General features: G+C 45.6%; 1 protein-coding gene and 1 long non-coding RNA gene across 6 annotated transcripts in view; one reads left to right on the forward strand and one right to left on the reverse strand.

The window, feature by feature from the left end:
• Positions 1–234: 234 nt before the first annotated feature.
• SVIL (supervillin) overlaps positions 235–26,876 on the reverse strand; it is a 169,567-nt gene continuing 142,925 nt past the window's right edge. For all 5 annotated transcript variants that reach the window (XM_052650626.1, XM_052650627.1, XM_052650625.1 and 2 more), the window contains 15 exons: positions 25,978–26,114; positions 24,760–24,907; positions 24,493–24,638; positions 22,103–22,278; positions 20,406–20,550; positions 19,791–20,067; positions 13,894–14,045; positions 11,606–11,711; positions 10,859–11,066; positions 9,981–10,114; positions 5,976–6,131; positions 4,346–4,489; positions 2,833–2,957; positions 1,303–1,458; positions 235–1,202 (listed from right to left, as the gene is read on the reverse strand). In XM_052650626.1, the coding sequence (XP_052506586.1) occupies positions 1,116–1,202; positions 1,303–1,458; positions 2,833–2,957; positions 4,346–4,489; positions 5,976–6,131; positions 9,981–10,114; positions 10,859–11,066; positions 11,606–11,711; positions 13,894–14,045; positions 19,791–20,067; positions 20,406–20,550; positions 22,103–22,278; positions 24,493–24,638; positions 24,760–24,907; positions 25,978–26,114 (2,297 nt within the window). In that variant the 3' untranslated portion in view covers positions 235–1,115. The remainder of the gene's footprint in view (positions 1,203–1,302; positions 1,459–2,832; positions 2,958–4,345; positions 4,490–5,975; positions 6,132–9,980; positions 10,115–10,858; positions 11,067–11,605; positions 11,712–13,893; positions 14,046–19,790; positions 20,068–20,405; positions 20,551–22,102; positions 22,279–24,492; positions 24,639–24,759; positions 24,908–25,977; positions 26,115–26,876) is intronic.
• Positions 5,085–8,112, forward strand: LOC128058240 (uncharacterized). The gene is made up of 3 exons (XR_008200418.1): positions 5,085–5,118; positions 5,630–5,760; positions 8,057–8,112. It is a non-coding gene; the product is annotated as an uncharacterized LOC128058240 (long non-coding RNA).

Below are 26,876 nucleotides of genomic sequence, written 5' to 3' on the forward strand. Positions count from 1 at the left end.
AATTTGGTACACAGCTATAGTTGAGGATAAAGAGCATCTGTTGAATGACTTGCAAAAATATGTCTTCAACTCATTTTATGGGCTGAATATGTCTGTTTAGTTGTATGACCTTGTATTCCATCTTTTCCTGAGCTGCATTAAAAGTTACAGCAGTTAATACTGAATGGTGAAATATTGGTACAAGGTTAACATTTACAAAAAATGTTTTTCAGACAGGAACTCAATGTGAACCAATCAGTTCATAGTTGTGTTTATTCTGAAGCTTTTATTTTGGAGTCCTCTGTCACCAAATGACATGTATAATGTTTACAACAGGTATTAGAAAGAGAGTTTTTTTTTTTTTGAAATTTCTACTATTTTAGAGTAAAATTGTAGATACTGTTCCAAACCATCATCAAAAAATGCAGAGCAAACTTTTCTGTATATAAACTGTACATAAAACAAGGCACTATACATTTGGGGGCAATATTAAGGTAGAAAGGTAGATTTGCACAGATTCTTAAGAGCCTTTGTTCATCTTAGCACCGGAAGCAGCACTCAGAACGAGTCAGACTTCACACCAAAGGAGACGCTTCTGAGTATGGGTGAAAGTACACATAGGTGGCAGAACTAATTCAACAGGAGCAACTACCTTTTAATATTATTTTGACACCAAAAAAAAAAAAATCTTAAAAGTGAATGAATACATATTGGTTTGTTAAATACATATTTGATTTATATGGTGTTTATATAAATATATATATATTTTAGAATCCACAAACTATCAAAATAACACTTTATAAAGAGAACTGCTTCAAAAAAATAGGCAACGCTTAGCTGGAGTGGGAGGGCAGTGCCGTGGCCGCTGCTGAGGACCTGCTGCGTAAGTGCATGTAGGGCCATGGATACCTCACAAATATCACTTGCTGACGTGTGGAAAACGTGTTCCCAGAGAATTCTCTGGAACATTTACAAAATACACAACTCCCAAACGAGCAGGAGAGCTGGTCACTTCAGGTTTTAAAAATCCGGATGAAAAAACATTTAAAAATACCAGGCTCCCCAACTAAAACATCCATTTTCCTGGTCCATCAGTATTGAAAGTGACCACCCAGGTTCCTCCAGCATCTCATGACTCAGAACAGACCTTTCGCTTTCTTCAGGTTCACCTGCTTCCAAGCGGGCAGTGCGTTGTACTCATCTCGGGTCATGTCTAGTGCAAACTGGAAGGAAAGAAAGAAATGCCCAGTGGCTGAGTGAACAGACCCTCCGACAAGCCATGCACGACACTCAAACACAGTTCCGCCCAGAAAAAACACTTACCTCGAAGTCCTCATCGGTGAGATAGATCTCCAGCTTCAGAGGGTCGACTCCCTCAGGGAGCGGCCTGGCTAGGAGGTCGGCCAGCGGGTAAATGGTCTTACATAGTTTGGCTAAGACATCCTCCACTAGGGTGATCTGATTTGAAACTTCTGTGTCCTGGAGAAGAAGAGGGAGCCAAGAGAGGAACCTCCATATCTGAACATATTTCATCATGCGCTGTGAATATATCACCCAGCCCATCCCCACCCCAGCCTAGCCTGAGATGCCGTCTCACTCCCCCTATGAGTTTTCATATACATCAGCAAAAAAGTTTAGGGCCTATCACATGAGTGAATTATCAAGAAGATGATTACATGTGAAGCTGAGACATCAGAAGCATGCAAATAATGGAATGTGCTTACAAATATATAAAAGCAATTAACCTTAATAAGAATCAACCTCTCCTCTATACCTCAGATCCCATCTCCTAATCCTCAATAGAAAAAGGTAAGAAAATGCATCTAGAATGTGCTGGAGCTGAATGGAGTTTTTTTTTAACCCCCTCCAGAGGTCTGCAGAGAACAGAGGATAGCACTGATTGATGTCCTTGAACCTGAAGAGCTTTGAGGGGTCCTGGGTCACATATCCATCATGCACAGAGACACCTCACCATGCCTGTTGGCTCCCAGGCAGCCTGAGACCCTACCTGTGAAGATAAAGTCCACCGGGCTCCAGAGAGCTTAGGATCGGCAGCGGAGATCAAGCTAGCCCTCTCTGTGGTCAAGCAGCAGCACACTTTTGCAGTTTGTTTAAAGTTATCCAGACCTCCTATCAAATATCCCCCATCATCTCCCCAGGTAAGCAGCCCTGTGTTTGCACAGCAAGAAAAATCTCATTGGACAAACCTATCTCCCACCAAATAAAAAACTTCCTTGGGGTTGGTGGTGTGAGCAGTGTTCAAAACCCATACATTAAATTCTACAGAGCTGTAGTAAGCTTCCTCTTCTCGGTGCAGCTGGAAAGGATAACATGCTGGCTAATAATGTGTTTTGGTGAATAGAAGTTATGATAAATGCCTCGTGGAGATAAAGGATGGTAGGAAAGAGGAGTCGAGCCATCCTGCATCAGGACAGGCTCACACCGCCTTCACTCCCTGCGTTACCTGAGCAAGTGAACTCATCACGGAGTTATTCCATGTCTCCTTGGACCCAAGGTTGAGGTCTGAGACAGGGGGCTGTTCTGTGGTGCTTTATATGGACTTAAAGAGGCAATGGATCTTTAACAGGTAGAAGAGATGGCTGCTTTTATTTGTGTGTTGTCTTCAAAGTAATTAAGTTCACCTTTGCTTTTGTTTGGACCTGAGCATGGTGTATAGAAAGTTACCCAGTTACTTTCACTGACTTCTCCTTAGGCATCTCTTCTCCTGTGCTGATTCTGTGTAGACTGGTCAACATGTGAACAAGGAATCACATTTTCACATGAGAATGCAGTTGGCCTTTTCTCCCCAGGGGAAGCCACCCTACAGCCTGAAAGGCAGGGAAGAGTGCTCACCATCTCCGTGATCTCTGCAATGTCTTCTCTGTGCTCCCAGCTGGGGAACATGTTGGTGAAGGTCAGGGGTTCCAGGCCAGCGTGGATGAGGTAAGACTTGGGGGGCGGCTTCTTCAGGTTTTTCCCTGCGGTCACACAGAAGGCAGACGTCACAGACCCGGGGTGGCCCTGAAGGCCCTGTATTTCTCTGATTTCCCCTGAAATCTTTTGTTTGCATCTCTTGACTTCAGGCTTAAAATGTAAGTTATGAGTAGTTGACAGCCCCGCCTGGAGGGTGTTTACATAAGATGTTTAACTTCTTGCATATAGGTATGCATGCAGTTGCCTGGAAGTGACCTGACTTTAAGGTTCCTGACCGTAACAGAACCCTCCCTGGATGGGAGGAAAGACAGCCTCTCTCTGCGGTGTCTGGGAGGAAAGACAGCCTCTCTCTGCGGTGTCTGGGGGCTCCTTTTCCTCCTCCTGGACTCACCCGTCAAATATTCCTCCAGCTTCCTGACCCAGCATCAAGTTCAGTGAGAATTAACCAGTTAATGACAGCAGTTTAGAAGCTGCTTTAGCTTATATGTTTGGTGGGAAATTTAGTTATTTTATTATGAAAGAGTTTCTCAAGAGAAAATTGACTGTACATACTCAGCAATACTAATCAATGGGTCTTAAAAATTAAGAAATTAATTACTGGTATCTTCATTTTATATAAAAGACCACCAGTTTCAGGTGGATGGTATGATAGAGAAGCCACGAATGGACTGCACACCTTTCTTTGCAGATGTAACACTAATAATAATGACAGAAAGGTTGCTGTCGGCCTTCCAGCCAATTTGGGGGCTCTCTCGACTCCCTGACAGGGTCCCTCAGCATGATTAACTCTGCGTGCAGGATGGTTTTAACCAGGCTAGCCATCCTACAACTCAGCTGTTCATCTCGAGGGTGACAGGTTAATAATAGATGGCCTTATAGTATCAGGTTGGCTAAGAAGTTCATTTGGGTTTTTCCATAAGATGTTATGGAAAAACCCGAATGAACTTTTTGATCAGTCCAATAGAAAAGAGATATTCCCTAGTTTGTTGAAATGGGGAGGGGCAATATAAGGGGTAGTGGATTTAATGGTATAAACCATTAAGTATAAAATCTGCTATCAGGATATATTGTATAACATGGGGAATATAGCTGATGTTTTATAATAACTATAAATGGAGTATAACCTTTGAACATCATGAATCATTGTATCATACACCTGTAACATATAATATTGTACATTTACTCGACTTCAATTTTAAAAAAGAGAAATGAAATCTCATTCATGTTGGCAGCTTAGAATGTATTAATTTCAAAAGTAATAAGCCTCAAGAAGTTCCAGGGGAAAAACAAAGCTAGTTTCATGGCTGACTGCAGGTTTTTTCCCAGGCTAGTGCCACCCACAGGAAAGGAGGCCTGGCCCGGGTCTCTAAGTCAGTCTGCAGAAAGCCATCAGGGCACCTGGATGGAGGGTGCCCACTGCTGGGGGCCTCACCTCGGCAGTATTGCAGCACTGTCTCCATGGCGCTCTTCCGGTCCGAGGCCCAGCGGATGCGCGCGGAGCCCGTGATCTTGTTCTCGATGGGCCACCAGCCTTGCCAGAGGTACACCTCGTGGTGATTGTCAACAAGGAAAAGTGCTGTGAGGGCAGAGCAGACGGTCAGGGACTCTTCCCCAAGCCTAACCAGTGCCTCCCTCCCTGCCACTATGGTCAGTGGGAGAAGCCCCTTGGCAGGTAAACTCAGGGCCACAGGGAGGGTCCCCCTGATGATGTGGCTTTTGAGGGACAAATCAGGCAAAGCCTGAGGCAGAGCTGGCGTTGATGAGGTAGGCTCTTTCCTCCTCTCTCAATTCCCCGCCTCCCCCGACTCCACAGCTGCTCTCTGGGTCCTGGCCAGGTGCCAAGATTGGGATAGATGAGACTCATGACCCCTGAGGGGCTGTCAGCACCGCTGACCCCCAAGAGCATGTTAAACACTGGGGAGCACGTCACGCTTGCCCTGCCCGTGCTTGACCTGCTAAGCAGGCCATCTGAGTCCACGGTTCTTTTAGGGAGGAATGGGCCTGCAGAGATCCCAATGATGTTCCCCTTTTCTCTCCAGCAAACCATTAGCATGACTCTTCTTTGAAGTCGCCAAGGCCTCTCACATCCGCTGGCTCCTCTCACCAGAGTCTTTTCCTGGCTCTCATCTCTGGGTTCTGTGATAACCACACGACTGAAAAGCCCAGTGGAGGCTGAAGACCTGACCTGAGCCTTAGGATGAAGAGGTGGATGGCAGCCCTTTCTAAGACACTAGCTAATATTTCCCCAGTATGACCATGTGTACCAGGCAAGCTTTTCAGGTGGTGACAGGCTGGCCAGGGTCTGTGAGGTTCCTGATGCTGCTCCAGGTTCTTGTAATGTGAGAGTGGAGACGCCCCAAGGCTGGGACAGCTGACCTCAGACACGACTGTCTCTGCAGCCCAGTCCCTGGTGACTGTCCCAACCACAACAACAGCACAGAGTCTCTGTCTTGTGGTGGAGGTCATGTGGAAACAGCCCTGACCTTGGGATCAGGAGGCACAGGAGAGAGCCTTGGCCCTGCTCTGCAGCCTGGAATTGTAGACACTGCTCTGGGGTTCACCCCAGAGATACTCCCAACCCCTGCTCCTGTGACTCTGGCAAGGTTCCCTTGCAGCTGGGGGTTTCGGGGAAAGCTTTTGCTTTTTGATAAAAGGGAGAGACTTGGCTATCATTGCAGTTTCTCCCATTCTTCTTTTTTCTTTCTCTTTTGAATAGAAACATGATGGCTGCAGCAAGAGCAGCCACATGAGAACATGAATCAAGATGATGGAGGGAAAGCTGAGCAAACAGCAGAGACTGATGCCTGACATAGTTGCACTCAACCTATTTTTAACTGATGAGTTTGGGTGAGTATCTGAGGGTCAGTTTTTTATACCATAATAATACATGATTGATGTCATCTTCCTTTGGTTGCAGGGGAGGTATGAGGATTACATGAGCGATAATATAAGAAAGTGTACTTAGCAGATAAAAACTGCTTACTAGATGCAAAATAAAAAGACTTCTTAGAAGGTGAGCCTTCTGCTGGCTCAGCACGACTGCCCTCTTCTGTGGGCCGTACCTGGCTGTGGGGCGCTGTATAGGTCTTCCTGCAGGAAGGGCATAGAGTTGACCACAGAGGGGTCTCGGGCGGGATACATGAACTCTGTGGCTGAGAAGTCGCCAGAGGAGCTGCTGAGGATGAACAGGCGGGGTGTGAAGTTAAAATTTCCAGGATCTTTGAAAGAAAAGAGAACAAAAAGCTTAAAGACAAATAAATTCCAGGTGGTCTGAAGAATTAATGTAAGACATGAAATGATCAAAGCACAAGTGTAAAAAGGGTACAGTTCATCTGAACTTGGAGGTGGGCAAGGCCTTTTTAATCATAACTGCATAAGAAATAATTCAAGAAGAGATTTATGCATTAACAACATAAAAATGAAAAATTACACTGCATTAGAAAGCACCCTCAACCAAACAGAATGAAAAGGCAAGTGACAAAATGGGAAATATAGAAACCTGTTCATATCTTTAGCAGTATATAAAGAAATGTAATAATAATAAGACAATAAATATCGAAAAATGTGCTAAAGGCACAAATAAAATATTCACCCAAAAAGAAGTACATGTGGCTAAAAAATATGTATAGACAGCATTTAACAGTACTTCTAATTTAAACATTAAGTTATAACAGTGTTTAGATCATAATTTCTACCATCAGTGAGGAAAAGTAATAAACAAGCATGTGGCTGTGCTGTGAAATGTGCACATTTGTAAGCTGCTGGTGAGGTGGGCTACAATCAGTGGGTAAAGATGGAATTTGGGGCCAGTGTTTTGGGGACACTGGCAGATGTTACTGTAAGACTTTATAATAACTTCACCACAGTTGTCCCAGGTACAGGAATTTACCTTAACTAGAAACAAATGCAGACAATTCTTTTGAAAACTATACACAACTTTATTGTTGTTAGAGAAAAAGTTGAAACAACTCAGTTCTCCAGCTATTAAGTAGAGAATGGCATATATACTCACAAAATACCTGCAGCCATAAGTCTATAAATATTGACACAGGCTTTGGGAAATGGTTCATCATAAGTTTTTTCAATAGATACATTGGAAAAATCTTTTGGAGGTTTGTGACAACTTGAAAAACCTGCAGACAAATTGCATAGCCTAGAACTACTGGAAAAGTAGTAAAATTTAGGCATGTCGTGAATGCATCAGATCTGTGTAGATGCCTGCCTTTACATAGGCATAAGGTGAGGGGTATTTAATGTGAGACTGATAATGTGCTCGTCTTCTTGCTGTTCTATACCCTTTGTTCTCAAAGAATTGCTATGCAGTCTGCATCTCTCTCGTAACTGGAGAAGCTGTGAATCAGTTATCTTTAGGGGGGTGAGTGATTTTTATAAAAGGTTACAGTGCTTTCAGTAGTTTATTATGAGTATTATTATGACTGAAACGCTGCATGCCATAAAAATGTTATGACCATTCACTAGTGTATCAGCTGGGCTGCTGAGAAGCAACTGTATCAGTGACACTAGGTAATATAAAGTAATCATATTGTTGTTTTTTTTAATCAGTGCATGAATCATTCATTATATTGGGTTGGCCAAAGAGTTCATTCAAGATTTTCGTAACATATGGAGCATTTACTGGAGCGGGGTGGGGGGGTGGGGAGGGGAGTTTGTTAGCTCCTTTAAAGGATATGCCAAAATGAAATTGTCTGGATTAAAGTTAAGGAATAATTTGCATGATTATGCCTTAACATGAGCCTGCAAAACATTTACTGATTGGCTTGAGTGCAAATAAGATGGTTGGATGGCATCACCTACTCAGTGGACATGAGTTTGAGTTAACTCCGGGAGTTGGCGATGGACAGGGAGGCCTGCAGTCCATGGGGTCACAAAAGAGTCAGACATGACTGAGTGACTGAACTGAACTGAAGAGTGCAAATAATTTTTAAAAGGACATTTTGTGGAAGAAAACAACTTATTACAGTGATAGATCTCTTAGAAGAAATTTTAGAACTTAAAAAAGCATGAGTCAGCTAAAACCTATTGAACATATTTTGGAATTACAGATTCCTGGCAGTGCATAATAAGCCAAATAATCGTACCAAGACTCCATCTTAACTTAGAATGGATTCTCCATTCTTTGCAGATCAAGATTGGCATCAATGAATGGGATATTGTCGATCTTATTGGAATAGACTCGGGGGAAAATAAAACTGTCACATCTGTTCTTTTCTAAAGCCCTGTGTACTTTCTCCCTGACAGAGGAGAAACGCATGATACTTTCAAGCTTCTAGGCTGCAAGAGAGAGATCCAGCATAGACCTCACTGAGGACTGATTGAAGGTTTAAGATGTTAGGTTTGGACTTACAAGGAAACAAAGCTAAACTGATTAAGTTCTTTATAAATTAGACTTAAGCAAAGCAATCAAAACCCTCCCCCAAAGAAAACATCATTGTAAGTTATGTTCACATCTGTTTTGTTCACCTTCGTATTTTAGCTCTGTTGTCTGGCAAAGTACTTGATATATAATTAAGACTCAATAAATATTTGTTGAATTAACATAAAAAAAGATTTTCATAACATATGGAAAAACCTAAACAAACTTTTTGTCTAACCCAATATCTGTAAATAAATACAAATTTCTGTTTCACAGTATCTTTTAATTTTTGATGTCTAGTATTAGTAATACATATAACATCTACCATATTTTGTATCCACTAAGACAGTATTGATGTAGGTACTGACAAATGATTCATCTCATAAACAGATGATGGAAATCTTTAATATCCTATAGTAAATGTAATTTCCATCCCTTATAATTTTCATTACATTCACTTTTTTGTAAGAATTATATAATACATACAACCTACAAACTGTGTTCTTGGTAAGGCTTTCAGTCAACAGTTGGCTATGAGTAGTGAAGTTTGCGGGGAGTGACAGGTTATATGTAGGGACTTCTGGTGGTCCAGTGATTAAGATTCTGCCTTGCAATGCAGGGGACACAGATTCAATCCCTGGTTGGGGAACCAAGATCCCACAGGCCATGGGGCAGCCAAGCCCTGACATAGCCAAATAACAAGTTATATATGGATTTTCAACTCTGGGGGGGTGTGGGGAGGGGTGGAGCTTAGCCCCTAACCTCTATGTTGTTCAAGGATCAACTATATTTTAAGAACTTCTGGAAAAGTTTGTAAAACTAGAGAGGCAGGACAGTGTGGGCACAAGGACATCCCACTGTTGTCCAACCTGGGCTGAGATGGTTAACCACCCAGGCCTCGGCTTCCCTGCCGGTGAACCAGGGCAGCTTCTTGGTTGGGCCGTGAGCATGGAGTGAGGGAATGTGTAGCAGGTGGTTAGCCACGGCCTAGCTCAGCCTAAACTGCTTAGTAATTGTTCACTTTCCTTACGTTGTTCTGTATGTGTGTCAACCTGTATTTCATGTATTCAAAGACAAGACCGACCCACTCTCATTTAAACCCCACTGTTTCCCAGGACAACTTCCCAGGTGGCTCAGTGGTAAAGAACCTGCCTGCCAGTGCAGGAACCGTGGGTTTGATCTCTGGGTTGGGAAGACCCTGGAGGAGGAAACAGCAACCCACTCAAGTATTCTTGCCTGGAAAACCCCCCTGACAGAGGGTTGCAAAGAGTCAGACGCAACTTGGTGACTAAACCACCACTATTTCTCTGCACCCTGGGCACTGGCTAAACCAAAAGCACCTCATCCCAGAGGCTCATGCTGTGCCCATCTGGTTTCCTGGAATGCTCCTCCCTCCTTCCCTTCTCTGCAAGTCACAGCTACACATCCAAGGCTCCAGGAAGTGCCCTGTCCTCTTTGCAGGCCTGTGTGGCACTTCCTGGCAGAAGCATTCTTTATGAACAACTCTACCCTGACACATACATTATCTACTTGGCATCATAACTAGTGATAAATGTTATTTAGTCTTCTTATTGGGTTGTTGGCCCGAGAAGACCTGATGTTGGGATAACTCCTCGTGTTGTGTGGAGCACGTGTGCATAAATATTTACATACTGAGGAAGCTGGTGCTCGGAGGTGCCGGCTGTAGGCTTACCTTGAAGCATGCAGTCGTAGGCTTTCCGGTCTCTCCTCCCCAGAGCATCCCAGAACCCCAGGGGCTCCGAGCCTTCATCACACTCATGAATTGTCACTTTGCTGCTACTGTGCAGCCCGGCCTCCAGGGGACATCTGCATGGAGAGAGTCCAACAGTTTTTATCAGGCCCGGAACTGTGGGCAGGACAAAATTATTCCAGACTTCATCTACAGATTGGTTCAGCATCTTTCCTGCTTTCCAACTAAAATGGTCCTTATAATGAATAACAGCCCGCTCTGTAGTATATGAGTGGGTTCTCACCTGGGGCTGTCTAGTGTGCTGTCTCTGGGTCGTGGGCACCTGTGGGTGCTGCCTGGAAGAGGAAGGGAACCCAACATCCACTGCGCCTGCCCTGGGGACTCTGGTAATGCCTTTGGGCAGCTGTCTCCCAGACACCCTTGTCCCTGAAGGAGGGGGCACCTGACAGTCTGACACAGTGGGTGGTGTCCCAGCTCTCTTTAGCTGAGTGTTTGCAAACCTTCCACACCTCTGACAAAACCAGCTCTGATCCCCTAAATGATGTTTGAAATTTGTTCTCTTTTAAATAACCAAGGACCCAGGCTGATAATTCGAGAGCCGAATCACACCTCTGAAGGGGTCTTCTGCCTTTTACGGAAGCAGGTAAATCCTCAGAAAGTGGGGACAAGCCTCAGAGGGGAGGTTTGGGCTGAACGTGTGTCGCATGAACTTGGACCTTCGGGGCCCCTGACCTCGTGGGGACCTCTCCACGCTGAGTCATGCTGGACATATGGGGGCATCCACGGGGCTCTTGGGATGCTCAGCCTGCACCCCGGAGGCCCTCGCTCAGGGAGAGGTGCTCACACAACACAGCACTCACTGGTCCTTGATTTTATTGGCTGCAGTCCGTCCGACCTCCTTCGTGTGGGCCTGGGCTTTGCATCCGTGCCACAGGTAGATGAGGGCTTTGTGGACGTTGAGGACGACCATGGACGTCCTAGACCTGAGGCTGCTGCAGTGACAGGCCACCTCCAGCAAGTTCCCCTCCACGGGCACCTCTCCGCGCACACAGTACAGCCGCCACTCGCCTGCAGGGGGCGCCGGCGGCACAGTTAGGAAGCGACTGAGCAGGGAGGGGACCCTGCCAGGCAGCCCAAGCCCCACTCCTTCCTGTGTCTGGAGGGGCAGGTGGAGACGAGGATGGTTTTTAACCCAGGCCCAGAAAACAAACCTTTGTGGGCTTAGAAACAGGTTGCCAAAAGTTCACGAGGCAGGAAAACCAGTTTCATAAAATTTATAAAGACCTAGGTAAGTTGTAACCAGGCATATTTTAAGAAGCTTGAAAGCTGTGATGATTTTTTTTTAAGATGTTGCTCAACAGAAATCTCATAATTTAAAAGATAAAATCACTGATTTTTTTCCCCTCCAGGATCCAGTTTAAGGTCATCTTATGGCCTTCTGCATGCAAAGCTGGATTCTGAAGGCAACTCCACAAAAGAAGGGGGAGGGGTGTGGGCACCCCATAAAGCTGATTTATAAGGCAAACTTATAAATTTGCCTTCAGCTGCATGAAGAGAGACTTACTCCAAACCCCCACCCCTGAATTGCAAGAGTAAGAGTGACTCACTTTGTGTGTTTTCTTCTTCCTCCTCCCGTCTCCCGGAGTGGACCACCATCCCCCCCTGGAAACACTGCAGGAAACAGGGGGGCTCCTTGCCCTGCAGGACTTGGACCTTCCAATTGAAACACATGATAGAGTAGTAAGTCACATGTCCCGGTTCTGCACTCATAAAAATAACACATGCCTGTGTAGAAAATCTGAAAAATATTGAGAAGGACAAATAAAAGCCAGAGATAATACCATGTTTATGGAGAACACTATGACAGTTCTAAGTACAGCTTTCCTATGATACAAAGTATTTTTCAGGTGTATATTTTTCCAAGTAGGATTGCTGTTTTATGTTGCTTTTATACCCTGATTTTCTTCAGCTAGTGGTTTTCTATCATCACATGTCCTTTAAAGCATGAATTCTGATATTCTGCAGTAGGGATATAATGTGATTAATTTAAACATGTTTCTAATAAAACTTCTTAGCAGTGAGAATGACCAGCCACTGACTCAGTGTTTATGGGGAAAAGAACTCTCTCTTTTGCAGTGTCTGGTCCCCTCAGAGGGCCTGTCACCCAGGATCACCTCAGTCACTGCATCTGTTAACCCATCAGTGTGAGATGCAACATAGTAACAGTAACCAAGGGTTGAGTCAGCTGACTTTCACTTTGCCAAAGACATTTTCCCTTAAACAGGAAACTTGAACAGAGCCTGGCAGCTGGGCAGCACTGAAAGGCAGGAAGTGTTTCTCACTATAAGTTACCAACCTCAGGGCCTGTTGTGCATCACTAAGGGCCGTTTTGCGCGAGTGGTTTCTGTTTCGGCAGTGATTTTTCACCCATTGGATTGATACAAAATGAAATGCTCCAATTGGATTAAGACTCAAAACCCTAAGGATGATTTTGAAGGTATGATAAAACATTTGTTTATGGCCTCTACCCGCCCCCCCAAAAAGAGCAGGTGAAATGATCCACTATGAGGAGTAAATTAGCTTTCAGTGACGAACAGTTGTTATGTGGAAAATATAGTCCACAGTAAAAAAATATGCATTAAATACTTTTAGGGAAGAGGATTGGTTCTTAGGAAGCTGGAAGGCTGAGTGCTTGTGGATCTGTTTCTGGAGAAAATACCTCTGCTCTCTTTCCTGATGTTTTTCTTAACTTTTCATCCAAGACAGTAAAAGGATGCTAGGATCTCCAAAACGCCAGAATCAACTCTTAATTTCCCATAATAAAGGAAGGGACTGGAGGTTAGATAATCCAAACATTAAAAAGGAATGCTTTCAAAACCTTTGACTTTGGGCAGTGGTATCTGCCAGGCATCACACAGGCTCTGGGGTTATGGGGTGGGTAAGACCAGGATAGACACAGTTTCTTTCATGCATATAGAGGAAGACACAGAATAAGTAAACAGTGACCATCCTTTTACGTTGGGGTAAGTGCTGTGGAAAACTAAAGCAAAGGGACAGAGAAGGTGGAGAAAGCACATGGAGGTGACATCCAGACAGAAACCCAGAACAGTGCCAGGCCGGGGAGATCCCTGCAAAAGCCCTGCAGTGGGCAGAAGGGGGGGGGACCATAAAAAGGTGGGAGTGGCCTGAACAGGCGTCCAAGACCAGGGAGGTTGGAGAGTGCAGACTGACACCAGCAAACCCTTAGATTGTTGTCCAGGTGTGACAGAGAACAGAGAGGGCAGGGCATGATCTAATGGGTCCTAGAAAAATCACCCAGGCTGCCATGGGGGATGCAGGCCATGGGAAGACAGCCTTTACATACGTCTCTGATATTTCCTAAGGATGGATTTATGTAAGTGGAATAACTGATCAAAGTGTGTGAGCACTTTAAGGTTCTTAAGCGAAAGCTGCCTTTCAGGGTGGCTGTTTCAATTTATACTTCCCAGCAGAGACAGGCATGGGCAGCCATCCTCCTGAATCCTCACCAGCCCTGGGTCCATTCTTTTAAAACACTTATGCCATTTTAGGAGTGGAAAGTGGCATCTTTGTCCTATTTACAATTCCTTGATGATCAGTTAAGTGAAAACTTAAAAAACACTTATGGGCTCTTTAAACTTAATTTTGTGGATTTATTATTTGCAGATATACTTTAAGGCCATATTATAAGAGGTCTGCCTTCCTGGCCAGGGAGGTGATGAAAGAGGAGACGGAGCCTGAAATACAGGGAAGCCAGATCAAGACTAAAGAGGCTTTGGACAATGCTCTCCTTTGTTCATTAGAATCAGGTCCTTAGGGAAACAAACCAGGCGCCCTCCTTTCCCTTGTTTGTGGTAGATCTGCCTCCAGGACTTACCTGGGCCCCCCTTTCCTCGTCCAGCTCCACTGTCATCAGAGCTGACGTGCCCTTCTCACTCACGGTTGACTGGCGGCCTTGCCAGAAGAAGTAGACACACTTCTCTTTGCCAGCCACCCTGACTGAGTGCTCCCCCTTCTGCCGGCTTCCCACTGCAAACAAAGAACAGCAGAGCATGGGATGAGCAGGGGTAAACCGTAAGAAGAGCCAGTGTGCAGCTCAGGCCTCCAGACTCTGAGGACAAACAGTAGAAGGTGCAACCCTGGGGTGCAGGGCTGGGGATAAATCATTTACAACAGAGGGAACGTCGATCTTGGTTGGCCACTGGAAGGGAGAGAAACCACCTTTCTTCCAGCTAATGGACCCCAAGCCTCCAAACTGGAGGAAGATGATCTCCAGGCCCTCCTGATACCCCAAGATAAACATCTATCATCTGGGAGGATAGTAGGCCATCCAGGTGTGTATAACAGAAGTGTGGACGCCAGAGCAGGCCCAGGGCCTGATGGCACAAGCACAATTTCCGTGCTTCACCAACCTTTGGCAGATGGTCTGCTGGTGGAGAAAGGATACTGCAAACAACGGTTGGGCCAGCTTTAAGTACAAAGGAAAAAATGTCATCTGCTAAGACTGTTTAGTAAAAAAAACACTTGGAAGTCTCCAAGTTATGTCAGAAATGGGAGAGACAAATTGCAGACCTATCACTTTCACAAAATAACCTGGGATTTAAGTGATGACTGCCACCAGGGCTGCAGCCAGGATGAAGGGCTGGTTAGTCTCACTGCCGGGACCTCGCAGGCACTGGAGAGAGCGCAGCAGTGCACGGAATGCAGACCCCACTGAGGGACAGTCATGGAAAGTGATCTGAGTGAGTGGTCACTTCAGACAGTAGTTCAGACCCCAAACCGTTACCTATAGGAAGAGATCTGTCTCCAGACTCCCTCATTTGTTTGTTCAGTAAATATTTACTGACCACCTACTGTGTGCCAGGGCAATGATGATGAGCAAAGTAACTTCAGAGGGTGTCAGTACTGAGAGGAGAAGATGGGGGATGTGACAAGTGGCAGGCTGAGCGCTGCTGGAGTGCCTGGTGGGGAAGGCCTTTTGGAGGAGGTGCATAAGAGAGGCCTGAATGACCGACCGTGACCAAGAAGCAGAGCGTTCTAGGCTGAGTGACGTCAGGAGACTAAGATCTCCACTCATGCCCGGGTGGTCCCGGGTGGGATCAACCCAGGGAGGATGCAGGTGCCCATGATACCCATATATGTTGAAAGTCAAGAAGAATAAACATATGCACACCAAGGGGGAAGGCGGGTGTGGGTGGGATGGTATGGGACTGCTGTTTATATCGTAATGTGTATAAAATAGGTGATTAATGAGAACCTACTGTATAGCACAGGGAACTCTACACAGTGCTCTGTGGTGACCTAAATGGGAAGGAAATTTTAAAAAGATGGGATATACATAGATATACACACATATATATACACACACATAGGTAATTCACCCTTGCTGCACAGCAGAAACACAACATTGTAAAGCAACTATAAAACTCCAATAAAAAAAATTTAAAAACATAAAAATACCAAAAATAATAATCAGATTCTCTGGTTCTATATGATCTCAATTTTTCTCAACCCAAATCTCATTGACAAAATCACAGTTGTCTTAAGGTTTGAAGGTAAGAAGAAAGCTCAATTATTTTAAGTTTCTAAGTGGTCAGGGACCATATTTATGTGATTTCTTTTGGTCTTTTAATCAAAGTACTCAAACAGCTTTCATAAATGATTATGATAATTCTTAAAGGATTCTGACCAAGCTCAGGCCTTAGTACCCTCTACTGTGAACCTGAAATTGTCAAATCTGTGTACTTCTAGGTGCACCAAGCAAACAAACCACCCCATGAATAGATGTTACATGTCCACAATTAATCTGGAAGCCAGTCGTTGAAAGTTTTGCGAATTTACGTAGGAATAGAAGTTATCTTTGTTTAGCAATCCCACACTCTTCAAAGCAGTGAAAATTGGTCACATCAGTTAGACTACTACTAGGGAGAGAGATGCTTAAAAGATATCACAGCAGTTTACATGTCTTGGAATTTGTTACCAGTCTATTAAATATATGTTCATATTTAAATAATCAGTGTTGTGCACCCTAACACTCTAAAATGGGCTTGCCTACATATACCTAAAATAGGACTATATCCCCTTAAAAATATTCCATAAAAGTTTTCACAAATTTTCCTTGCGATTTTCTTCAGCATACCCCGAATTTAATCCTGTGTACAACTTATTTTGATGCATGTATTGATTTTTAGTTTTAGCAAAGGTTAAGTTGTATTAAGCTCTATATTAAGAGCTTCTGGACTGTCATCTTTGCAGCCCTGACCCAAGGCTGAATGTAGCGTGTCACTGCACGCTGCCATCCACCTACTTTGGAGAGGAAGGAGTTGCGTTGAGAAGCAACAAAAAACAGGTGGTGGCTGTTCAGCCACGTGAACTGCTCAGCACATGGTCTTGCAGCCAACCTCCTACAATAGGAACTTGGCTCCCGCATGGCGCCCTGGTGGGGTCTGACCCAGCCTCACTGGGTACCCCAAGCTGCCTGTTCCCTGACCCCGTGGGGACTGAGCCACATCCTGCAGCACCTGAGGCAGGACACTGACCACTGGGGCCTCTGGTCTCCCTTGCCACAGTTCACGTCCCGAGGAGCAGACTGCCCAGAGTCAGCCGAGAGGGTGACAGTGCTGTGTCACCAGAAGCTGCTTTCTGCTGGGCCTGCCCAGAAGGGCACCTTGAATTCAATCCCCTTTGCAGGTGCAGCCCTATGGGTCTGAGTGGTGTGGGGACTGGACCAGCTGTCACCAAGGGGCCAGGGCTTCTGTGATGACCACAGAGCAGCTGCAAATGCTATTAGGCTGTGCTTTTCTGCTCCCAGAGAAATGGCCTGGAATCTGAACGCTGCCTGGCCTCCTTTAATCCTCTGCAGCTGGGCTTCATCAAAGCTGTCACTTAGTCCATAAAGGTGCCTGCCACAGAGTCTGGCTGTGACACGTACCTTGTGTTCACTGGGGAGAAACACAAAGTATTTGTGCAGGTCACATCAGCATTTCTTAGGGGCCTCTCAGAAATCTGAGATCTGTTTTTTAAATTCATTTTCATACAGTCTTAGTCATCCATTCACTGACCATTATTTTTTAAGAGAAGGAGACAAGTAAATTTCAGACGGTAGCTCCCCGGTCTGGTTTTGTAAAACAGCAAGCCCTTTCCCTTCCTCTACTTTTAAGGCTGAGGACGGCAGGTGCTCTTGAAAGTTGCTCCTTATTGGTCCCACATCCACAACATTGAAGGTTAGTAGGTCTTTTCCCACTAAATTCCTGCTGATTGTCTCAAGTGCCAGGCAGCACAGATGAGTATTCAGTGTCCAACTTGGCAGTTCACCCCAGAGTTTAAACCCACAACAGAGACCCTCTAGGAACTGCTATCATTGGGGTGGACCCATGGTATCTCATCTTCCAGTTCAATGCAGGAGCTATGCTGAGAAGGTCAGCAATGATGATGTCTGCACCTCTATGTGCTAAACATCCCACATACCCGATCCTAGGCCCCTGCCAGCAGGGTATTATAATCTCCATTTGCCAGGTGAGTAAACCGAGGCTCAGACAGGTTATATAAATTTCCCCAACTTGCACAGCTAGTGGCCCCTGAGAGGATTCAGACCCAGGCTGTAGGGTCCCTGGGTCTGGGGCCTTTCCTCCAAGCTGGGAGGCCTTCTTGGGGAGAAAAGGGGTCTGGAGTGTCCAGTTCTATGTCCTGTGACTGTCCAGTCACACAGTCCCTAAAAAAGTGCCTTATTCCTTAAATATAAGACCTGATACCATAAAACTCCTAGGAGAGAACATGGGCAAAACATCCTATGACAGAAATTACACCAGTGTTTTTTTATGTCAGTCTCCCAAGGCAATAGAAATCAAAAATATACAAATGGGACCTAATCAAACCTACAAGTTTTTGCACAGCAAAGGAAACAAGGAGCCAAAGGAAAAGACAACCTATGGGATGGGAGAAAATACTTAGAAACGATGTAACTGACGAGGGCTTAATCTCTAAACTGTACAATAGCTCATACAACTCAACAACAGAAAACAACCCAATTGAAAAATGGGCAGAAGATCTAAACAGACGTTTTTCCAAAGAGGACGTAAAGATGGCTAGTAGACAGTTGAAAAGATGCTCAACATCATTAATTATTAGAGAAATGCAAATCAAAACCACAATGAAGTATCACCTCTTACCATTCAGAATGACCATCATTTAAAAATATACAAATAAGTGCTGGAGAGGGTGTGGAAAGAAGGGAACCCCCTCCTACACTGTTGGTGAGAATGTAAGTTGGTGCAGCCACTGTGGATAACAGTATGGAGGGTCCTCAGAAAATGTAAACAAGAATTACCATATGGTCCAGCAATTAATTCCATTCCTGGGCATGTATCCAGAAAAAAACTTAATATAATTGAAAAAGATACATGCATCCCTATGTTCATAGAAGCACTATTTACAATAGCCAAGACATGAAAGCTACGTAGATGTCCATGGACAAATGAATAGATGAAGAAGATGTGGTGTAAACACATACAATGAAATATTCCTCAGCCGTAAAAAAGAATGAGATAATGCCATCTGAGCAGCACAGATGGAGAGATTATCATACTAAGTAAGAAAAAGACACATGCTGTATGATACCACTTGTACCTGGAAGCTAAAATACAACACATATATAACCTTGTCTACAAAACAGAAACGAGACTCATAAAGAACAGACCGGTGGTTGCCAAAGCGGGAGGGGACGTTGGGACAAACTAGTAACACAGGAAGGATCCACAAGGTCCTACTGTACAGCACAGAACTGTATTTAATATCCTGTGATGAACCATAATGGAAAAGAATGAAAAAGGATATATGTGTGTGTGTGTATATATATACTTGAATCATTCTGCTGCACAGCAAAAGTTAGTACAACACTGTCGACCAGCTGTACTTCAATAATACAAAATTTAAAAGTGTCCTCTTTATAGAGCAGGTGCTCAGTAAATGCCACCTGTTGATTAATAGAATAGTGGATAAATTAGGTAAGAAACCAAATGGTTCTAAATCAGTGTTTGAAAGCCAGCAGTGGCCTCCGCCCTGTGCCCGGCGGGGCAGCCACACCCAGATGGTGAGGGGGCCAGGAGGAGGTGATTAAACTCCCTTGGTACGTGAAACTCGGAATCACCAACTTGTGACATAAACTGTCTCTAAATGCGTAGCAATGCGGGACACTGGATCACTTGACCTGTGACTTCTTGGCAAGAAAAAGGGATGATTTCTCCCCGATCCACCGCTCTCTGCCCTCACTGCCCCTAGTGCAAAGCACACCATGGAGAGTTTTGTTCTTTTGCCACGTGAAGAGCACAGCACTGTGGGGTCTGTGGGGAGGTGGGATCATGTATTTACCCTGCCAGATCCATAGAGCACTGTTAGGACTCTCAGCCTTAGAGGAAATACTTCTTTAAGTCTGAATTAAATCTTTCTGTGCGTGGACTGATGGTTTCAGTTCTGTACCATCGGCCGTGTGTTCCTTCCATTTTGGCAGCATCCAAATCATTGCTTTTTAGAAGACCTTTGGGGATGGGGCAGGGGAGGGGGCGAGGGCGGCTGGGAAACCTTACCATGCCAGGCGACTAGAGGGAAGCACCAGGGATGCTAGCCGCGCTGGGGTGTTAGGAATCTATTCCCAAGGTTCTCATGAGGAATGACTAGACTGACCCTTGCACCGGCGGCTGGGGACAGATGCACTCAGTCTGGATCTGGTGGCCACGATGCCTATGGTGGGGCTAGGAGGACACAGAAGTGCTCACTGACCTGCAGTGCTCACGATGAACTTCCACTTGACCACGTAGGCATCGCCCTCGTGGAACTGCCCGATGCTCTGCTTGGGGAGCCTGCTGTAGTCGAACTCCAGGATGTGCCAGACGTCCACCGAGACGCTGGCGATCTCGAACTGCCTCCGGTCGTCCCCTTCCACCAGCCCATAGCCTCGGCCCACGTTGACCCCATCCAGCACGGTGCCGGCCGCCGTCTGGGGCACCGGCACCATCCGCGTCACGTCGTAAGGCTTGACCTCTGCCCGGGCATCGTCCTAGGAGGGAACGCAGACACGCTGGCTCAGCTGCCTCTGCATCTGCAGCTATAGCATCACTGCTTCCCTGGTGATGGGGCAGCCTCAGAGGATGGCATTCAGGCTGTCCAGTGCATTTCAGGAAAGGGTGCATTTAGGGGACACACGCCATGACTGAATGCAACACCTATAAACCTGGATGTGGAAACACAGCTATTTTCACCTCCTGGAGTCAGAATGTAACTGGAAACCGGTCTGCTGTTCTGCTAGCAAACCCCAGGAGGGCTTTTAGCATCCAAGCCCCTTTGGCATGGACTCAAACCAAGCTCTGAGGTCTGGGGCTTGATCACCCTCAATACCTTGTGCTGCGCGAGTTCGCTGGCGTTCCTCTCGTTAGGTCTCTTCAGTTCCGTCCAATCAAGGAATTTCTCTTTGAACAAGATCGTCTCGTTGTGTTCTGTAAGTCTCCCAAATATTGCCCAGTCGGGCCGCCCCTGTCCTTTCCTGCAGGGTGGGGGTGGGGTGGGAGGAGTGGATGGGAAAAGAACCAAGATTAAATAAGTCACGTTGAAATTAAGAAGCCCAAACCCAGCACACGTGGCTAGTGAGAAAACCAAATACGTAAACAGTATACAGAATGGATGGTTTGTTTTCACTGATGTGACCCGATAAATGACATTTTCTTATTTTAGCCTGAAGCCTTGCATGGTTTTGTTTCCTTGGCGTTGATGTGCCTGAATGTGACGTGATCCACCTCAGGACTGGACTTGCCTTGCATTCCAGCAAATCCTCACGTCGGGGTCCCCAAGGGCAACAGGCTAGTCTGGGAGTTCAGCAAAGGCAGGAGTCACAGGCCTGTCGCTCTTGCCTGCTTTACTCTGCCCACGGTCATCCAAAGGGCCTCAGCATATTTCCTTCAAGTCCATGAATAGATGGAGGGATCTTTGTTCACCCTGAGTTCTCTTTTTAAGTCATGTCACAATGGAGATTGCCAGTCTCCAGGAACAAATTCTCCACTTTGATGCATTGGAGAAGGAATTGGCAATCCACTCCAGTGTTCTTGCCTGAAGAATCCTAGGGACGGGGGAGCCTGGTGGGCTGCCGTCTATGGGGTTGCACAGAGTCGGACACGACTGAAGCGACTTAGCAGCAGCAGCAGCAGCAGCAGCCAGTAAAATATTCCTTTTAGTCTTAGCTTTAGTTCTTAAAAAAACTAGTTGTTTTAGTACTAATTTTGTTAAATGTGCTTAAAAGGGATTTGAAAACTTTTCACCTACACTGACATCATTTTGAATTTTTTCCTATAATGACAATGAATAATAAAATAAAGAATTTGATTTTAAAACAGGAAACTAGGTAGGACAGGTAAAATCTGCATGTAAATTCAATGGAAAACATTTAAAAGCAGTTTCAACATGCCATTTGCATCAATTTCTAATGTATTATGTGGCATGTGAAATTATGAAATAAAAAACACTGATCCTTTGGATGTAAATTTTTTTTCTCAAGATCATCTTTCTGAGAGTTTTGTGCACCTTTGGCCGATTTGCCAAAATGACTTTAAAAAGTCCAGTAGACTGTAGGAAATAACTACAATCATTACTTCAATACCACGTCCTCCCTCCCCCCAAAAGGGCAAAAACCTCATCTAAATAAATGGTGGATCCTGGAATTCAAGGGCTATGCTGGGGAGGTGTGAAACCAGACAGAGAGGCATAGTTTCCCCAGCTTCAGATCCATGGCTGGATTCCAGGACTTGGCAAGCTTTTCGGATGAGCAAGCCATTTGTTTACACAACTGCTAGTCATCTGGCACAGCAGCACCTGAACGCTGCAGGTGGCACCGATTTACTTTAAGAAATGAAACACCACAGGAACACCATCCAGACGGCCTCTCCATCCGTACTTCTGCATTTGTTAGGGAAAAGCTAAAGCGCTGTTCCTTTTGTGAATAATCATGGTACTGCATTGTGATCATTTATGAAAAGTAAAGCCCAAGAGAGGTGATGGTTAATCACTGCAGTGGGCGGGGGAGATGGTCGAGGGCCTGGCAGTACCTGGGAATGAGGGGGTTGCATTCCCCAGGATCCAGCGGGTTGATGTCACAATTCTCATAGTCAAAGGTTCCATTCCACAAGTGCTTTGCCAGCTGAAAGGCGATTTTCCGTTGTGCTAATGTGACTTCTTTTCCATGCCACACGTAAACTTCACTCCCAAAATCAAACACCAGTACCTGGGGAAATGGCACAGAAAAATCTGTTAACTCCAAGGACAAGTACTAGTTGAACCAGGGTCTCTAGTGACAGTGAGCCAGACAGGCGATGATTTAAATCCTAATGGAGCATTCAGTACAGACACAAAGAGACCTGGCAGCTAACGCCATCCTGCCAAGCCGGTCTCCACTCTGTGGGTGTGATTTCTGTCTTGTTGACCTAAGTGCCCAAGCTAACCCCTCCTCTGAAGGCTCAGGCCATGTAGCACTTCTGAGGCCTAAGAGCTATTTAAGTATGTCTTCCTCCATGCCCCTTACTCCTTCCCCTCCCTTGTCATTCACTCATTTAACTTATACAGGCAACCTCACATGGCACTGAGGACCCAGTGATTGTACAGGACTCCGCCCTGTACAATTCCGGGACCCTCAAGGGCAGAGACAAACCTGTATTTACGTCTGCAGTTGGGCTCACTAGGGTTTGCTGAATGAATACATGAACACAATGCTATTTCTTATTTCCATGCCTGTTGCTGGTTTTATGCTTTCTTCCTAGAATAATTTCTGTCTTCATTTTCAACCTTCCCTGATAGCTCAGTTGGTAAACAAGGTAAAGTCTCCTGCCTGTAATACAGGAGACCCCGGTTCAATTCTTAGATCAGGAAGATTCCCCGGAGAAGGGATAGGCTACCCACTCCAGTATTCTTGGGCTTCCCTGGTGGCTTAGCTGGTAAAAGAATCCACCTGCAGTGTGGGAGACCTGGGTTGGATCCCTGTGTTGGGAAGATCCTCTGGAGAAGGGAACGGCTACCCACTCCAGTACTCTGACATAACTGAGCAACTTTCACTTTTTTTCATTTCCAGCAATCCAGATTCTAGAATAGTAGAATTATTATTGCTAAGCAAACTAAGTAGAATTACTAAGCAAACTAGACTCAGTTTCACCTTATCATTAAAATTATTCCTGATTACTTCTTTTACTGTGACAGTGTTTCTCCCTTTAAATGCCCATTCACATGAGACAATCAGTTTAGCTTTGGATGACATTCTTTCTAACACTTTTCTACCCAATGAAATGTAAAGTCCTGTTGTGTCTTCCACTTCCTTCTCAACGTTCAGATACTTAATGGTCCTGGATATATATACTCACATGCACACACACGCACACACACACACGCACACACACACACACATATGCATGTGTGCTCATTTGCTTCAGTCACGTTTGATTCTTCGTGACCTTATGGACTGCAGCCGCCAGTCTCCTCGGTCCGTGGGACTCTCCGGTTAAGAATACTGGAATGGGTTGCCATGCCCTCTTCTAGAGGATCTTCCTGACCCAGGGATTGAACCCATGTCTCCTGTGGCTCCTGCATGGGAGGTGGATTGTTTTACTGCTGAGCCACTGGGGAAGCCCACAAACACACATATATAAAATATTACATATAACATTTAATATTTAATAAATATTGTCAGAAAAAAACAATAAAAACATTATTTAATTTAATAAATCTTTACTTATGTGAGAAATTAAAATTTATGGGTTTACTTGGCAAACCTAAGAATTATATATACACCTACGATTCATGAAACTCAAGGACTGAAAAATGTTTAATGTTTATATAAAAATCAAGAGACAGGCCTGAGTCATATTTATGTTTGGCCCCAAAAAGAAAAGCCTTCAATGTCCCATGCCTCCTCAGAACAACATTTGTAACTCTATATTAGCAACCAGGTAGTGCAGTCGTAAAGAATATGCCTGCCAGTGCAGGGCATTTAAGAGACACTGGTTCAATCCCTGGGTTGGGGAAGATCCTCTGGAGGAAACGGCAACCCGATCCAGTATTCTTGCCTGGGAAATCCCATGGACAGAGGAGCCTGGTGGGCTACAGTCCACGGGGTTGCAAAGAGTCAGACACAGCTTAGTGAATGAACAACAATTAGCATCTAAGACGGCAGTAATGATTTGAAATCACAAATTGGTAGCCTTTAAAAAGATGTTTCTGGGGACTTCCCTGGGAGTCCAGTGGTTAAGAACGCCCGTTCTTCTACTGCAGGGGCTGTGGGTTCGATCCCTGGTTAGGGAACTTAAGATCTCCCATGCTTCAGGGTGCAGCCAAAAAACCCAAACAAGATGTCTCTGGTCTGTGATGTGCACTAACCCTGGCTAGCGTCTGTCGGGCACTTCCTGTCTGCTTTCCTGGGCAGCCCAGGGCCAAGGCAGAGCCCTCGCCATACCTCTTTTGACTGCAGAAGGGAGCACTTTGGGATCTTCCCCCAGTAGTCATCATCAGGGACGAGTTTGTCATCCATCAGACGGTAAATGCAGTTGGTTTCTATGATGGCCGTTTCGTAGAGCTCATCCTCCTTCGGGTCTCCGGCGGCTTTGGGATAAGAACAGTAAGGGGATGTTATGTTTTCCACTGGAGAGCGGCTGGTGTGCAGGAAGGAAGGAGGAGAGAAGAAGTAGCCAGTCTTCTTCTCCGAGATGCAGTAAACTCTTACATTGGTAACTGGCTTGGCCGCCCAGAAGCTTCCAGAAGTCTTTGGCTGCATGTGTGTGTGTATTAATTCCTTCTTCAACAGTCTGTATATACGTTGCTCTACAACCAAGTTCCCTCTTGGTCTGAATTAAACTCGCGAGTTCTGAGGCCTAAACAGAGAGAGGAACACAGTTACCTGGGCAGACAAGTCCAAGGCCAGGTGGTGGACGGGCTAAGGCTGAAATCAGAAAAGAGAAATGGCGCGTGTCTGAAAGGAAAACCTCATGACCACAGGGGCCAGGGGCACTGGTTGGCGGTTGTCTACAAAGTCAAGAAAATGTAACTAAAGGACTAGGGAGAATCCATTCTTTAGAGCAACAGTTCTTAGTCTTAAATTCAACAGATCATCCATGATGCTTTTAAGAACACCCATTCTACTAATCAGCCATAAAAAAACAAAATTTGCAGCAACATGGATGCAACTACAGACGATCGTACTAAGTGAAGTCAGAAAGAGAAGGACAAATACCATGTGATGTCGTATGTGGAGTCTAAAATATGACAGAAATGAACCTGTGAAACAGAAAGACTCACAGACAGACAGAGCAGTCTTGTGGTTGCCAAGGAGACGTGGGAGAGGGATGGGCTAGGAGTTTAGGATTAGAGACGCCAGCTAGCATATACAGGACGGATAAACACTGAGGTTCTATTGTAGAGCACAGGGAACTATACTCAATATCCTGGGAAGAAAAACAGTATGAAAAAGAATGGATGTATAACTGGACTACTTTGCTCTACAGCAGAAATTAACCCTGTAAATCAGAAACTGACATTGTAAATCAACTATAAGTCAATCAAAAATCAGTAAGTCAAAAAAAAAAAAATCCCATTTCCTGGTCTTTTCCCATTAAAATCTCACGCAGTACATCAGAGAAGGAACTTCATTAGCACCGGGATAAACAACTTGGAAGTGATGTAGAGGAAGTTTCTTCCTCTACAAACGATGAACCAGGACTTAAAACCTGGGGGCGTAGGTCAGATTCCTTTGAAAACACCTCCCTGAAGCACTTAATGAGAGGCTTGTTGCAGAGACCTTCCGGAAAAGAAAGAAGACTATCCCCTCTCACTTGAATAAGACACTGAGGCTTTGAGAAGCTTTCTAGGGGTCTGGCCACTGGAAGAATGTCCTGTGTCTAAAGGAGACGCAGAACCAAGCTACTCTCATTCCTTAGACACTGACCTTTGCCTTCTCGATCACATTGGCGAACTCTCCAACCCACAGGAAGCAGTGATGGGGGGAGAGCAGGAGGAAGCAGTCCCCGCTGTTGAGGGAGGAGGCGCGAGGCTCCACCAGCCGCGTCTGCACGTGTCTTCTTCCTGAACACGGGGCAGAGGTCACCATCTCCTCGAGAGGAGCCCTGTCCCCCCGTCCCAGCAGGACCTGCCGGGACGCATCCCACATCCAGAGCAGCCCTGCTCCTGACTCTGCCTCCTGGCCAGTCTCCTCTGCTCGCCCGAGCTCCCGTGACCCAGGAGACCTAGGTCACAGCCTCGAGGATGACTTTCCCTGGTGGCACGTCCCAAGAGCCACCACCAGGACCACTAGCATTTCCTGTTACAGCGTGGGGACCCATTAAGGCTCCCTCCCCAGGGATGCTGGCAAACACCCTGTCTCCCCTCTCCCAGTCTGTCTCCACTCAGCCCGCCTCCTACACTTAACAGCCTCTGTGGGCCAGGCAATCAGAGCACCCTTCAGAGAACCTCTTGGTCCTCGGGAACCCTGAGTCTACAGAGGAACCAGCTTAGAGGGAAGCCCTGCCTTGTGCAGCTTCCAACACCTTCTCCTAAATGGTTTCCATCTTCCCACAGTCACACCAATAGTGCCGTCCCAGCGCTACAACATGGGAACGGAGGCGGGGGTCTGCACTTGTCACTGGTCTTTTAAATATGCTACAAAGGACAGTGGTTGTGCAGACACAAACTGGAAACTGCCAGAAAAGCAAAGGATACGCCCTCCTTGTCTTGAGCCTGAATCTACAGCAGTGCTGCTGCTGCTGCTAAGTCACCTCAGTCGTGGCTGACTCTGCGCGACCCCATTGACGGCAGCCCACCAGGCTCCCCCGTCCCTGGATTCTCCAG

Source organism: Budorcas taxicolor, chromosome 13 (genome assembly GCF_023091745.1).
Source record: "Budorcas taxicolor isolate Tak-1 chromosome 13, Takin1.1, whole genome shotgun sequence".
Taxonomy (NCBI): domain Eukaryota; kingdom Metazoa; phylum Chordata; class Mammalia; order Artiodactyla; family Bovidae; genus Budorcas; species Budorcas taxicolor.